The sequence below is a fragment of the Scleropages formosus genome, chromosome 5, assembly GCF_900964775.1.
Source record: "Scleropages formosus chromosome 5, fSclFor1.1, whole genome shotgun sequence".
NCBI classification, from domain to species: domain Eukaryota; kingdom Metazoa; phylum Chordata; class Actinopteri; order Osteoglossiformes; family Osteoglossidae; genus Scleropages; species Scleropages formosus.
In genome coordinates this window covers 18,484,444-18,496,548 of record NC_041810.1, presented here as the reverse complement: position 1 = coordinate 18,496,548, position 12,105 = coordinate 18,484,444, and the positions used below count along the sequence as shown (strand labels likewise).

The following is a 12,105-nucleotide window of genomic DNA, read 5'->3' as shown; positions in this document are numbered from 1 at the left end:
TTCTACACCATTGGCGTACACGCGGGCGCTCGCGCAGTGTCACCCGTCGACCGGAAGCGGAAATACGTAAGCTAAACATGGCGCCGTCCCGTGCATCGGCGGTGTTGGTGTAGTATGTGTGTTAGAATGTCATGTCGGTGTTTTGTCCACACGGTTGTTTGAGCACAGACAGTGCTTAATTGCATGCAGTAGGAGTACTGGCCGTTCCACCGTAATGGCAGCCTTGGGGAATTTAGGTCGCACAGTTAGACTTCTGCTTGGTCAAGTGGTGCAGCGGCAAAAAGCGGGCACGAGACTAAGTGAGACATTTCATCATGGCCCGCCGTCGTCGACGAAATCGGGTTAGTTCGAACAAATTCTTCGTTTCACACTGCTACGTAATTTGTCAACCTAGTTTACGTTACTAACGATTGAAACACTTATCATGTATTATACGTGACATGATGATGATGATGATGATGATGTTGTGTATGACACTGACAGTCCACTGCTTTGCTGGAACTTACTAGCCTAGGCTAAGTCTTGACTTGTTGTTTTCGTGTGTGTAGTTTTTATTCCTGGGGTGCAGTTCAGTGTGCGGTAAAGAACCGGAATAGAGAATTAATGGTGCGCCGTTTCCTTCCTTTTTTCTCAGCCTGCTCTATGAGTCAGTCAGCTGCCGAGGCCGAGCCACAGCTCAATGAGGATGAGGAGATCAGTGAGGAGTTCCTGAACAGAAACCCCCGCAATCTGGAGCAAATGGCCCTCGCGAGGAAGGACAGAGGATGGGAGACAGTGTGGCCTTCAAACCACTATTATCACAGGTATCAAGTGTGGAGCAGCTGCAATGTTTCGACCTTGTTTGACCGCTTGGTGGTTGCCTCACACCAGAAAAACCAGCTCGAATGGATCGATCCACCTAAAGAGGAGCGATGTGTGGGTGGAGGATGGAGGAGTGTGTGATTCTGTCCTCCACTTGGGTGTATCTCTTCTGTTACACATATAAGGTAGAGGGAGGACAGGAGTTCCCCACCTGTTTTATGCCAGGGTGCATAATCTCAGCAGCTGACATGTGGTGTTGTAGGACAGGATGGCGATGGAGAGATTGTCTTCAAAGCAGTGATGGTTCAGATCCTAGGAGACGCCCCCTTGCTGCAATGTACGGGCTACTTACGTAACGTGAAGGACAGATTCCAGCATACTGAAGGCCAGGATGTTTGTACTGAAAGTAGTTTGGAGTGAAGCTCTGTGTTTGCCCACTTGTTACAGTTGCTCATTCCGGAGCCCTTTGCTTCTGATGGTTTGGTTGGACCTTTGAAACATGATTATTCACATTTAGAAGAGATTTGCTACTTTAAGCACAAATTTAAGTTTGGAATTGCAAAGTAAATTTGTGCACTTTCATAAAAAAAGAAACACTGCTACTGGTGAAATTGATACTGTGAAGAGAGCTGGAAAGTTGTTTTTATTGGACAGTGTTGTCAACATGCCTAAAGCTGCCTGGTTTTATTTATTTGCATATCTATCTATCAGTCAATCTTGTGAAGTTCCCCTCTTTACATATAACATTTACTTATAAGTCACAAATCCTTTGTTTTACACGTACCTCAACTGGATTTTTATTTTTGCTTTTCAAGCCACAATACAAATTTGTATTCAGTTGTCAGTAAAATGTTTTTGAAGTGTATTAAGGTATGTAGTTGGCTATGGACAAAAAGCATATTCTTGGCTAAATTAAGTCCTAATATAAAGAGTTGAACAACCAAGAATGTCTGTTTATAATGCATCTATCATAATAAACTGAGCTGATTTATAACACTTTACTAAGCAATGCAGGTTTGTAAATAAACATAGTCGTGTGCTCGTCCTGCTCTCCCCCTCAGATTAGTGTACTCCCGCTCTCAGAACTACATCACAGCAGAGATCTTCGCCCCCCACTCATCCACACCAGTGCTATCCTGCTCCACAAAGGAGTGGGCCTTGAAGCGGGAGCTGCACTCCACCCGCTCAGTCGCTGCCTCCCAGGCAGTTGGAGAGGTGCTGGCAGCCCGTTGTAGAGAAGCTGGGTTCCAACGACTCGCCTTCAGGGTCGTCCCATGGACGTTCCGCTCCGAGTCGGTGAGTTTCTCAAAAACTGAAACCTTTCCCAATCCACTTGTTATACATGTACAAATTACTGCTTTAAATCTGAAGTCCCTAGTAATCACTATTTGAACTTATTCTGGAATATTTATGGGCAAAAGAAATTCCAATGCACAAAAGTATTTTACAACAACCGCTTATGCTCAGTTAATATAGAACTATTGATTCAGCACTTTCTCTAGCCCTCTCCGTACAGTACTACTCATGTCAGTGCAGGCAGCAATATGTTTACTTGGCCCTGAAATATTCTCTTGCTCCATTTCCCAGGTAAAGAAGTTCAGGATGGCACTGAAAGGAGGAGGAATCAAGTTGTGCGAACCAAGAAGAAAATATGTAGACTGACCACTGCTAGGGGAATTTGTCAGGAATTCCACTAAATAAAGGGTGAAGTTGTCTTGTCTTTTATACACCATTGTCTCGTCCTCTTGTATAAACTGTGGTTTCTGCCTCTGGTACCAAGTTGCCAAATACACAGTGACAACCTTCAGTTTGGAATTTTTTTTTATATGGTTATTTAGGTAGCAGTCTTAAACGCACTTATTCATACTCCTGTGTAGTTCTTGCACTGTCCATTCAGTGTATGTATGGATAGTGACTGAGGGCATTCACTGGTACTGTGTGCAGTGTAGTGGTACGAAAGAAGATCAGTCTGCAATTTTAATATAGTCATTTATACAGCTGTAAACATTCAGTGATATAGGTACTGGCAACAACACTCGAGAACCAAGCAGTGTTAGACATTCAGTAGAATAAAGTTCAGAACAGCGCTTTGTATAACAGATGCAATACAACCCACTACAATACACTGTATACTGTGTTCATCTTTGGTTTTTGTTCAATTCTGACTGATGTCAACTTGAACTCTTAAGTCTGTTTGCAGAGGGTTAGGCACACATACTGCACTACATTACTTCTAAAGCAAATGCACGCATATAATACATACAGTATAATACATTTGGTCACATTCATGCATTAGATACAGGCATACTTTTCATATACACACACACAAGCATACCAACTATTTATAAACTCCCAGCAAGGCACAGTGACAAAAACAGGTGAAAAAAATACCAGCTCTCAACTTTCTCAAGATCAAATCTCAATATGGAGGGCCACATTCTTTTAAAACATAACTCTTTTGGCTTAAGGCACTAAAACAGCCAAGCTGTAAAAAAAAAAAAAAAAAATACTCCTGACATTTGTACCAATACTTTATGGCTAAGACTAAACTGGAATTCTTGATTTACTTCTAGTACAATTTGTACATATTCTTAGTGCAATGTGCAGTTATAATGGGGTACACACTTTAGCAAAAAGTCCTATTACCCAGAAAAACACATGTTCATAAAAAAATATCAACACTCTCCTACCTCTAGGAGTCCTGTTGAAACCTGTATTTTTTGCCAAGAGAGAAATAAAAATGCATGGCCCTGATTACTATCTAATTCCTGCATGTTTCACATTCTTGGAATAAAATACAGCTTAAAATCAAATATTGCATAGAATGGAGAGAGGGAACAGAGAGACAGTGAAGGTGTGTGTGTAAATTGTTCTGTCAGAATAATGCTAAAATAATACACAAATGTAATACAATAACTTAGCAAACCTAAAATGCATGTCCAAATATTTATGAAAACATTTCTTGCCCATACAGCTCAGTAAAAACATCTGGATTTCTCCATAAGGTGGTAAACACTGGAGTGGAGCGAGTAAGCAGAAGGAGCACATGGAGTGGAAAGTCAAGGACTAGTAGTACTGAGAGCTGCTAATGTCAGTGTATAAAGTGAACCTGCAGTGAGTATTTTACCGCTGTAACATACAGTATGAACATGGGCTTGGACACAGGGGCATCCAGTCCATCCAAAAAGCAGTGCTTGTGCAGTTAAGTGAGGTACTGCACACTGATAGTATACCGGTATGTTTTATCCGTAGCTGTCACTCCATTTTTGCTGTAAAACTACTGCTGTCACCATCCTGGAACTATTTCGCTTTTCCGTGTGGCGGAAAATCTTCTCTCCTGTTTTGAATCTCCTGAGTAGCTTTTCCCTCCCGCTTCAAGGCTCCTCCCAATTCTCTGCTCCGCCGAGGCCCCACCTATTTCTCTGCTGCACGTCCCACGTCCCCCCCACCCCCATTTCCCGCTCCACTCATTTCGTTGGAAGGTGAGGGGCTGACTGCACCTGCCTTCTCACTGACCGCGCCTTCGCATCTGGAACGGCTGCGTGGCTCAGGGGACAGGTCCACATGGGCCTTCTGATGAATAAGGCCCCTCCTTCCCTGGCTCCGCCTCCGCTCCCCTGGTGACCTCCACTGACCGGCAGCAGTCTGTATCAAAGATGCCGCAAAGACAAACTTAAAAGAGAGCAGTAAAAATGATGCGAGCTGTAACCTGTCAGGGGCCTTTTCTTCACCTCTTTGTCGGTGTTCCTGTCCTCCTCATCCTGTTCACAGATCGACTGCATCAGTGAGAAGAGATTCATTCTCCCACTCCGACTGGGGCTCTGGAGAATCTGCCAGACACAGAGACCCTGAACAGCTTTTCAAAATCCCCGATGGAGGGAAACGGAGCCCTTCAGCTGAGCTCAAAATACCGAACTTCTCATTACAAGTAACATCTTCACAAAGATTGATTCACACGTCCTACTCTGCAGAGTATGGTAATGCTTCTTTTCAGCAGAACCGTTTCAATTTACTTGCTGCTACAGACAGCGCACTGACAAACTGAATGAGTGACAACACGTGGCGCTCCGCTGGCCCTCAGTCATCCCGAGCTGATGAGGGAACCGGGCCTCATGCGGTCTGAAGGCACGCTGTACGTGACGCTACCTTGTCGCTGTCTGGGACAGTAATGTGGTGGGTTGACGAGGGAGACTCCTGCGAGGGGCCAGGTGTTGGGGGGAGGGAGTCCCCTGGAGGACAGGGCTCGTGGAACACCTGAGGGAGTGAGGGAGGGAGGGAGGGAGGTGGGGGCCGGAGAGGAGAGGACACTGGAGATCGGCCATCAACATAACCTCAGCTCCTTGTGCATGTCAATGTAGAGAAAGGAACATCAAGACACGCAGATCACTGAGGAAAACGGACATAACTGCATCTGGAGCAGTTTCCACCGAACACTGAGCTTATTCTTTTCCAGTCTCACCTCCCCTTCTTCCTCTTCATCATAATTCTCTTCTTCTTCTTCTTCTTCTTCCTCCTCCTCCTCCCCCTCCTCCAACTCCTCCTCGTCACTTGCCTCCTCCTCGTTGCTCTGGTACGACATTTTCCTAATCTCCCGTGACTTTCGCCTCCAGAGAGTGCTGTGACGCTGCTGACTGAGAGACGAAGCCGCTCTGTCACCTTCTGGCCAAGGCGGCTCCGCAAGCTCACAGCCGAGAACGTGCCGGAACCCCGGGACGGCGCCTACCTCGCAGAGAGGATGCCGCTGTACGTGTGCAGCTGCTTCATGAAGCCCTCGTTGGGCTGAATGATGGGCCGTCTCTCGCGCACGTGGGCCAGGGCTCTTTCCAGCGTCCAGTGCTGCTGCTTCATGACGAACGCCACCACGGTGGAGGCCGAGCGACTCACGCCCATCTTGCAGTGGACCAGCACCCCCTGGCCGCTCTGCCTGCGAGGGGGACGGGGGCACAGCATTCACACCCTCTACGCGCTTAGTACGCTGGACTTGGGGTTTCGAGATCCAATCGCTCATTTCCAATATCGCGAGCACGGAGAGGTGCACGAGAGAGAGGGAGGCAGACGCACCTGGCTTTGTTGATGAAAGAGTACGTGTTATTCCAGTGAGAGAGCAGGTCTGTTGATTCCACGTCGTACACACGGATATTCATGTAGGTGAAGGATTCAGGGAAGAAGTTATCTATCTCCCGGGTTACGTTCAAAATGTAGCCGACACTGTTAAAACACAACGATGGCATCTTAACCGCACACACTTTACTCTCTGTGTGTTTCAACACAAAGCGTCCATCTTCACAGCTGTCTATCTCTAGTATCACAGCGAACGCTTCGGGAGACAATAACACGGCACAGACCAAACAGGAGCTCAACAAGGAGTGTGTTTTCATAACTTGCGTGACACGAACACCATCAACACAACGGCGTCACACTAAACACAAGAGGAAATAGAAAAGAGGGAAAAGCCAATACTTGTTTTTCTGTAGCTCTTCGAAGTTGGCTGCATTCCATTCAGAGCCCTAAAAACAAAGGAAAAGTTGAATTAATTTACTATACGACTATTCTATTTAAAATACACCGCATTTAAATAATAATTTAAAAAAATTCTTGGGCAACCTCCTGAAAGTCAGGAAGGGTGATGCAGGAAAGCAGCACTGGGCTCTCTAGCCCTGGTCATGGCAGACCCAGAGCGGTAAAGGACCAGTCCAAAAGGTCTCATTTTACCATGTTACTTCTCCTAGTCACACATGACACATACATCCGTCCAGTCTGAAGTGAGCTTTTCCTCCTGGGAAACCAGCACATTTAATCTGATCGTTTTCTCACCGATCAGGAGTTATGCTAAATTGCCTTTAGTAAGTTGATCTTGTGTTCTGTGATGGAATACAGTACAGTACAGTACACTACACGATGCGGCTCGCCCACCAGGTACAGGTAGTCAAATATTCGGGAGGGCTTGTCCATCTGAGCCATGGTGACCATCATCTCATTGTCAATAAACTCTTTGTAGTCCTTCATGTCCATGCCGATGTTCTTCTCAAGGGCACTCCTGACCTGCCAGTGTACAAATATCAATCGTCATAATCACATGATCATCTGGACCAGGGACGGTACGTGGCCGTGAGCGTCGCGTCCATTACTTCTCTCGTCTCACCTGTTTAGACGTGATGTTCTCAAGGTCCTCACTCCGCATGATCTCTCGAAGCTGCGCTTTGATCCTCCTCTCCACCGTCGCTCTCTCCGAGGAACTGGGTTAGTAGGAGAGACGGACGACTGAACGTTGACGACTCAGAGACACAGTGAAGTGTTGAGCATTGGCTGAGCTGGGCAGCTCACCTGTGCCCCACATCGTCCCTCCTGACCGACTCCAACCCCGTCATGGCGCACCACTCGTTGATGCAGAGCTGATCCGACTCAATCTGGGCAGCGTAGTTCCGAGCCCAGCTCAGTCCAGAACCAGGAATCAGGGCACCCTTTACTGCACGTTCGCAGCATCCATGCAGCGCCTGCAGTACTGACCTGGGTGTGCAGGGTTCAACACGATAGGCGTTACTCCCATGCATGAAGGGGACTGAGTGGGCAGCACTACATGTGAAGGTCACACTGTGGGTGTAAGTCAAGCGTTAATTTGCCGTGGAGTTGCAAACGAACCATAAAACCAAGAGACGGTCAAAGGTTCAATTCTGCTCCACACAGCAGAGATATTTTATGGTTCTGGGGACATTTACAGGCAGTTCGACTTAAGCAGGGTGGGTGGAATGTAAATAAAGCTGTGAAAAGCAAGGGAAGAGTTCCGTCTCACCACATGGTTTGAATGGACACTGGTTTGAAAGTCCTGGTATCACCCGCTGAGGTAACACTGAACCCACTGGAAGAGAGACAGGGCCACGGCTCAGCGGCTGAAACACTCTGAGGTGTGGGTTACAGGGCAAACACAGTAAGCGAATCGCTGGTCCCACTTGGAACAGGTGGAAGTGATCACCGTGGAAATGAGACTGTTATTCTTTGTTGACTTTTAGATCCCTCTCCTCAATGCTGTTCCTCCCTCTGCTTCCACCATACCTCTACCTTCAATATTTACCAAGCTGCTCTAAGCAGGCCCAACCAGTTAGTCTCTTCCATAGCATGTAAACAATATTTTCTAATATGGGTGTGTAAACTAATAAGTCATAAAACAGCTTCAAAGGCACAACAGCAGCATAACCAACATTCACCTAAGTGCTTTATTACATAATTATCAATAAATAATGTAAACAGCCGGAACACTGACTACTAAGTGAAATATGCCACAGAACAGGTATGTTTCAAACGGTATGGATTATATAAAAATCACACTCGAAAAATTCGGACTAATGTTCCGACCTTAGCCGCAGCAACTCAGTTGTGTTTTTACACACGCTTTGCGGCAGCTATTTTTCACGTTGCCGCACTTCTCTCTCTCGCTGTAAGCTCATCTCACAGACTGTCACCACTTCGCAGCCGAAGCTCTGGGTTCCAAACGCTCTCGTGCCTTACCCATCTCCATCCAGATACACCTGTGTATCGCTCCATATGGAAAGGACCAGACCAATGGTACACTGATCGCTGAGGGAGACAAAAAGGTGAAACATATTTAACCGACTAATGGGCCCTTTCGAAACGAGAACGCAAACATGCATGGTACACTTTTGCGCAGGGCCTCGGCGTTGCCTTCATTCCCAGGAGTGCGATGGCCACGGAGACAGTGCAGAAGCACAATGCAAACACACCTGTCTCCGTTGGGGAAGTCAACTCCCAGCAAGAGGCTCTCGTGCTTATTGCACGTGGTAGAAACGATCAGTAAGTATCTCACTCTGACTGGACTGACCGACTCCAAACGCACCGCCTGCCAGAGAGACGGGAAGGAGAGGAAAGCAGATTCATTTCCTTTGTCTTCTCAGGAATTCTGTCCTTTTTCATTATGTTTATTGCTGTGTGTATGACTTGGACTATGAATAATGATCTTGTCATTCCAATAATGCAGGCTGGTTTGGCGGAGAGCCTGAGACAGAGCTGCAGAAACATCGAACACAATGAAACAGGACCACAGAGAGACTCTTGGGCAACACGGGCTACGCAACTCAAAATGAAAGAGCAGAGACACAGGAAACACAGTATGCTGTGTGACTCGCACCAGTTTGAGGGTGTCTTCGGGTCGCAGCAGTGACACCATGGCATGGAGGTGTCGGTGCTGAATGACTGCCTTGCCAGCCCCCGGGGGGCGGTGCTTGCTCACAGTGGGTGGAGTCTCATCCCCTGTCCCTGCCCCATCCTCCAGCAAAAGCACCGCCCCTTTCACCAGAGCGAAACTTTCCCTGCCAGCGCAAAAGGTTCATCAACATTTAACTCAAAGGAAGATGTTTGTGCACCACAAAGACAAAAAAATGCTAACGATGATGGCAAATGAACGAAATTGTTCCTCAAAGCTCCAGTAATTTTAAATTTAACCGGACCACCTGACAGCAAGCACATGGAATCGATAAATGATACCTCTTCTGAAGTCTTCCTCTTCTTGGAATGACTTCATCCTTGAAATAACCAGGACATAATTAATACGGAAGCATAATTATAACTCATAAGTTAAATGTCACAAATTCCACTAGATGTGGCCCTTCGACCAGTTTACTAGTACAGTACAGTACATTATGCAGCATGGATCAGGAGGAGATCTCTATCCAAAGTGATTTTTAAATAAAAGAATGGAAAAAGCTCTTTGTGGGGATTATATTAGATTATCAGTGTGCTGAGAAACAAACAGAGAATGGCAGAGAATGTGAGAGAGAGGAGGAGAGATGGAGACGTGGAGATGTGGACAGCAGGTTAGGGGGACAAAGACAAGGGAGGGAAGCAAAGCGAAGCTGCGAGCAGGGAGCCGGGAGCCAGGAGCCGGGAGGGAGAGCAGTGGCGTCGAGGGCTGAGGGGAGTGAAACTTGATACAGTAACATTACCTGTTATGCAACTGACATGTCCAGACAGAGACAGTGAATAAAGAAAAAAAGAAGAAGCAGAAAGGGGCTGAAGTAGAGTACAGCGATCAAGGTTGGAGAGAAGAGACAGAACATGAGTTAATACAGTCAGGCACTAGATTGACTGCATGCCTCACATGGACTCGCACCACGGACCGGCACAGAGAAAGAAAGGAAACAACAGGGTTTAAACATACCAGAGATGATTTCTAGTTCAAACATGATTTAGCAAAAAACTAGAAATAATAAACAAAGAAAGAAAAATGTGTGTCAGCTGGTCGAATGGCACAGGGAGAAATAGGGAAAGAAGGCGAAAAGAGGAGGAGAAAACAACCATGAGATGTTAGCACAGGGCACCGCGCTAAGTCTGATGGTGTCAGAAAAAGAGGTTTACACGTCCAGATCCTCTATCAGCCGCTGCTGCCGCCGCCGATATAACCATGACTCAGGCAAGGACGACTGTGTTGATGTAACTGATACTGATGTATAACGGCCTGCGCCGTCACTCTTTTACTGGTAATAAATGAAAATGTTCTTACGAAGGCTGAACACCTTCTAAGAAAGACTGTAGCACAAAGAGATATTTACTATACCATATTAATAGCACAGAAAAACCCCACAAAAACTAAAGGGTAAGGAAGACACCATACTGCAGTATTCGGTATTTATAAATAATCCGTTCATTAATACTGTTAAATGTAATGTTCAGTTGTACATGATATAATTACACCATTTAAACAATACTTTCCTATAATCATGAATGCCAAGTCCTGTTTTAAACATAAATAGCTGAGATTTATCATTTATTTGCCAAGGTCTACGGCAAAGAGGAAATCCGAGAACGTGTCACGCTGCATAATACTCAGAGACTTCGGAGACATCAAAAGGGTGAAGATTGTGAAAATCCCGAAAAAGAACTGCTAACTGTCATTCGCGTAACACACATGAACAGGACAATCCCGGGGGGGGGGATTCGACCCCATGACTCACTGGCGTGGTGCACACAGATGGGGTTCGGTGGAGCGTCAGCAGCGCCATCCCTGACGACGTCCACCAAGGTCTCTCACCAGGATCCACGGGAGGAACGGAGCTCTCTGTGGGTGTGAAACAGAGCTCACCTGTCACATGTGGAGTGATCAAACCCACGGGAGCACCAGGTGGGGTTACAGGGCTGCAGGGGGTCCCCACTCACTGTCAGTCTCAGTGCAGATATAAGAGTATCAGTCAAATCTGTGAACATGCAGGACTGTCACAAAAGAAACACTGTTTTCAATGAATCCACTCACATTCCACACTGTTGCTGTATGTATCCACTCGCGTCACTCACCAGTGATCACACACGGACGGATCGGATTAACTAATAACTTGGATGCTACACACTGACACTCGTATTTCCTTGTTTGGCCAGCAGTACTATCTACGCTACTACTACTGTACCGTGTACGTGTACCGTGTTCTGACACGTCGCCCGTGCCGTGGCCGAGGGAAAAACGCAGTTCTTACACCACCACCGCGACACGAAGCAGCAGTTTCCTCTCAGTCCACCGTCGTCGCGCGCGCCAGGTATATCATGCCCAAAGTGTCCCGTGACGTGGACCCCACGCGCCGAACACGGCCGAACGGAACGAAGAGCTCCGAGCCCGCGAAGCCGCGCACTGCATATGTAACCGCTGCGTTTTGCAATTTATTTTGCCTCTTGCTCTTCTACCAGTTTTGTGTAGTTCCTTAAAACGTGACATAGGAAGACTAAGAGAGCGCGTGAACAAGCACGTCGAGTGCCGAGGGAGCGCTCTTGCTCTTGCTCTTGCTCTTACCTGCCTCCACACTCCGGCCCTCCGCGCGGCTTCACCCCGTTTTCCAAGCGTCCCTCAGCTTTTCCCCTCTGTTTTGATGCAGCTCGTGAAAAGTCCCAATTCCTCTCTCGGCATTCACTTAAAGGGGAGTAGTGCCATCGGACCAGGAAGAAATAATTTCGGCCGAGAAAAATAAACACGACCTTATTTGGAAGAGGCCGATTCCGCACGGGTTTTCTTAAAGGGGACGCGTCGCGGCGGAACTCTTCGCTTCAGGCGAGCGTGTTCTCAGTGCAGGAATGTTGCTGGTTCCTGCAGATAATCATTACTACGCGCTCACAAGGAGTCTCTTACATATTTGATACATGAAGAAGCAAACACTGAGTGTCAGTCGAAACTTGCCGAGCTCAGATATACACGCGTGCTTCGTGTGTTACACACAGCCCAGTAAAACTCGATGGTTCTGCATTCCGACATTCTTAGTTAATGGAGGCATCGCAGCGCTGGCAGCAGCAGCAGCAGCAGGACACACAAGAGAC

The 12,105-nt window shown here is 46.9% G+C and overlaps 2 protein-coding genes across 4 annotated transcripts; one reads left to right on the top strand and one right to left on the bottom strand.

Moving 5' to 3' along the window:
* The first annotated feature begins 64 nt into the window (after positions 1–64).
* Positions 65–2,526, top strand: mrpl18 (mitochondrial ribosomal protein L18). The gene is made up of 4 exons (XM_018754957.1): positions 65–341; positions 635–803; positions 1,863–2,097; positions 2,389–2,526. The coding sequence occupies exons 1-4, from the start codon at positions 215–217 to the stop codon at positions 2,461–2,463; spliced, it is 606 nt and encodes a 201-aa protein (XP_018610473.1). The 5' UTR covers positions 65–214; the 3' UTR covers positions 2,464–2,526.
* A 250-nt stretch (positions 2,527–2,776) lies between these two features.
* LOC108935918 (protein phosphatase Slingshot homolog 3) lies at positions 2,777–11,705 on the bottom strand. 3 transcript variants are annotated; one of them, XM_018754901.2, is made up of 17 exons: positions 11,588–11,705; positions 10,764–10,867; positions 9,298–9,335; positions 8,942–9,122; positions 8,538–8,653; positions 8,305–8,373; positions 7,592–7,657; positions 7,126–7,308; positions 6,944–7,037; positions 6,715–6,843; positions 6,262–6,308; positions 5,863–6,009; positions 5,525–5,725; positions 5,261–5,432; positions 4,948–5,055; positions 4,533–4,631; positions 2,777–4,446 (listed from the first exon to the last, which is right to left on the bottom strand). In XM_018754901.2, the coding sequence occupies exons 2-17, from the start codon at positions 10,809–10,811 to the stop codon at positions 4,216–4,218; spliced, it is 1,929 nt and encodes a 642-aa protein (XP_018610417.1). In that variant the 5' UTR covers positions 10,812–10,867; positions 11,588–11,705; the 3' UTR covers positions 2,777–4,215. The 3 variants fall into 3 exon arrangements, with proteins under 3 accessions (XP_018610417.1, XP_018610418.1, XP_029108241.1); XM_018754902.2 differs by lacking the exon at positions 11,588–11,705 and adding an exon at positions 11,060–11,318; XM_029252408.1 differs by lacking the exons at positions 9,298–9,335; positions 10,764–10,867; positions 11,588–11,705 and having other exon boundaries at positions 8,305–8,820; positions 8,942–9,000.
* Between the last annotated feature and the right edge of the window lie 400 nt (positions 11,706–12,105).

Bases quoted from the DNA above. Each gene is read 5' to 3' on its own strand.
- LOC108935918 (XM_018754901.2), bottom strand. From the start codon at position 10,811: ATGGCGCTGCTGACGCTCCACCGAACCCCATCTGTGTGCACCACGCCA. The intron at 9,123-9,297 runs GTATCATTTATC...TTGCGCTGGCAG, and splicing joins AGAGGAAGACTTCAGAAGAG to GGAAAGTTTCGCTCTGGTGA. The intron at 4,447-4,532 runs GTGAAGAAAAGG...TCTTTGATACAG, and splicing joins ACAGGAACACCGACAAAGAG to ACTGCTGCCGGTCAGTGGAG.
- mrpl18 (XM_018754957.1), top strand. From the start codon at position 215: ATGGCAGCCTTGGGGAATTTAGGTCGCACAGTTAGACTTCTGCTTGGT. The intron at 342-634 runs GTTAGTTCGAAC...CTTTTTTCTCAG, and splicing joins GCCGTCGTCGACGAAATCGG to CCTGCTCTATGAGTCAGTCA. The intron at 804-1,862 runs GTATCAAGTGTG...TCTCCCCCTCAG, and splicing joins TCAAACCACTATTATCACAG to ATTAGTGTACTCCCGCTCTC.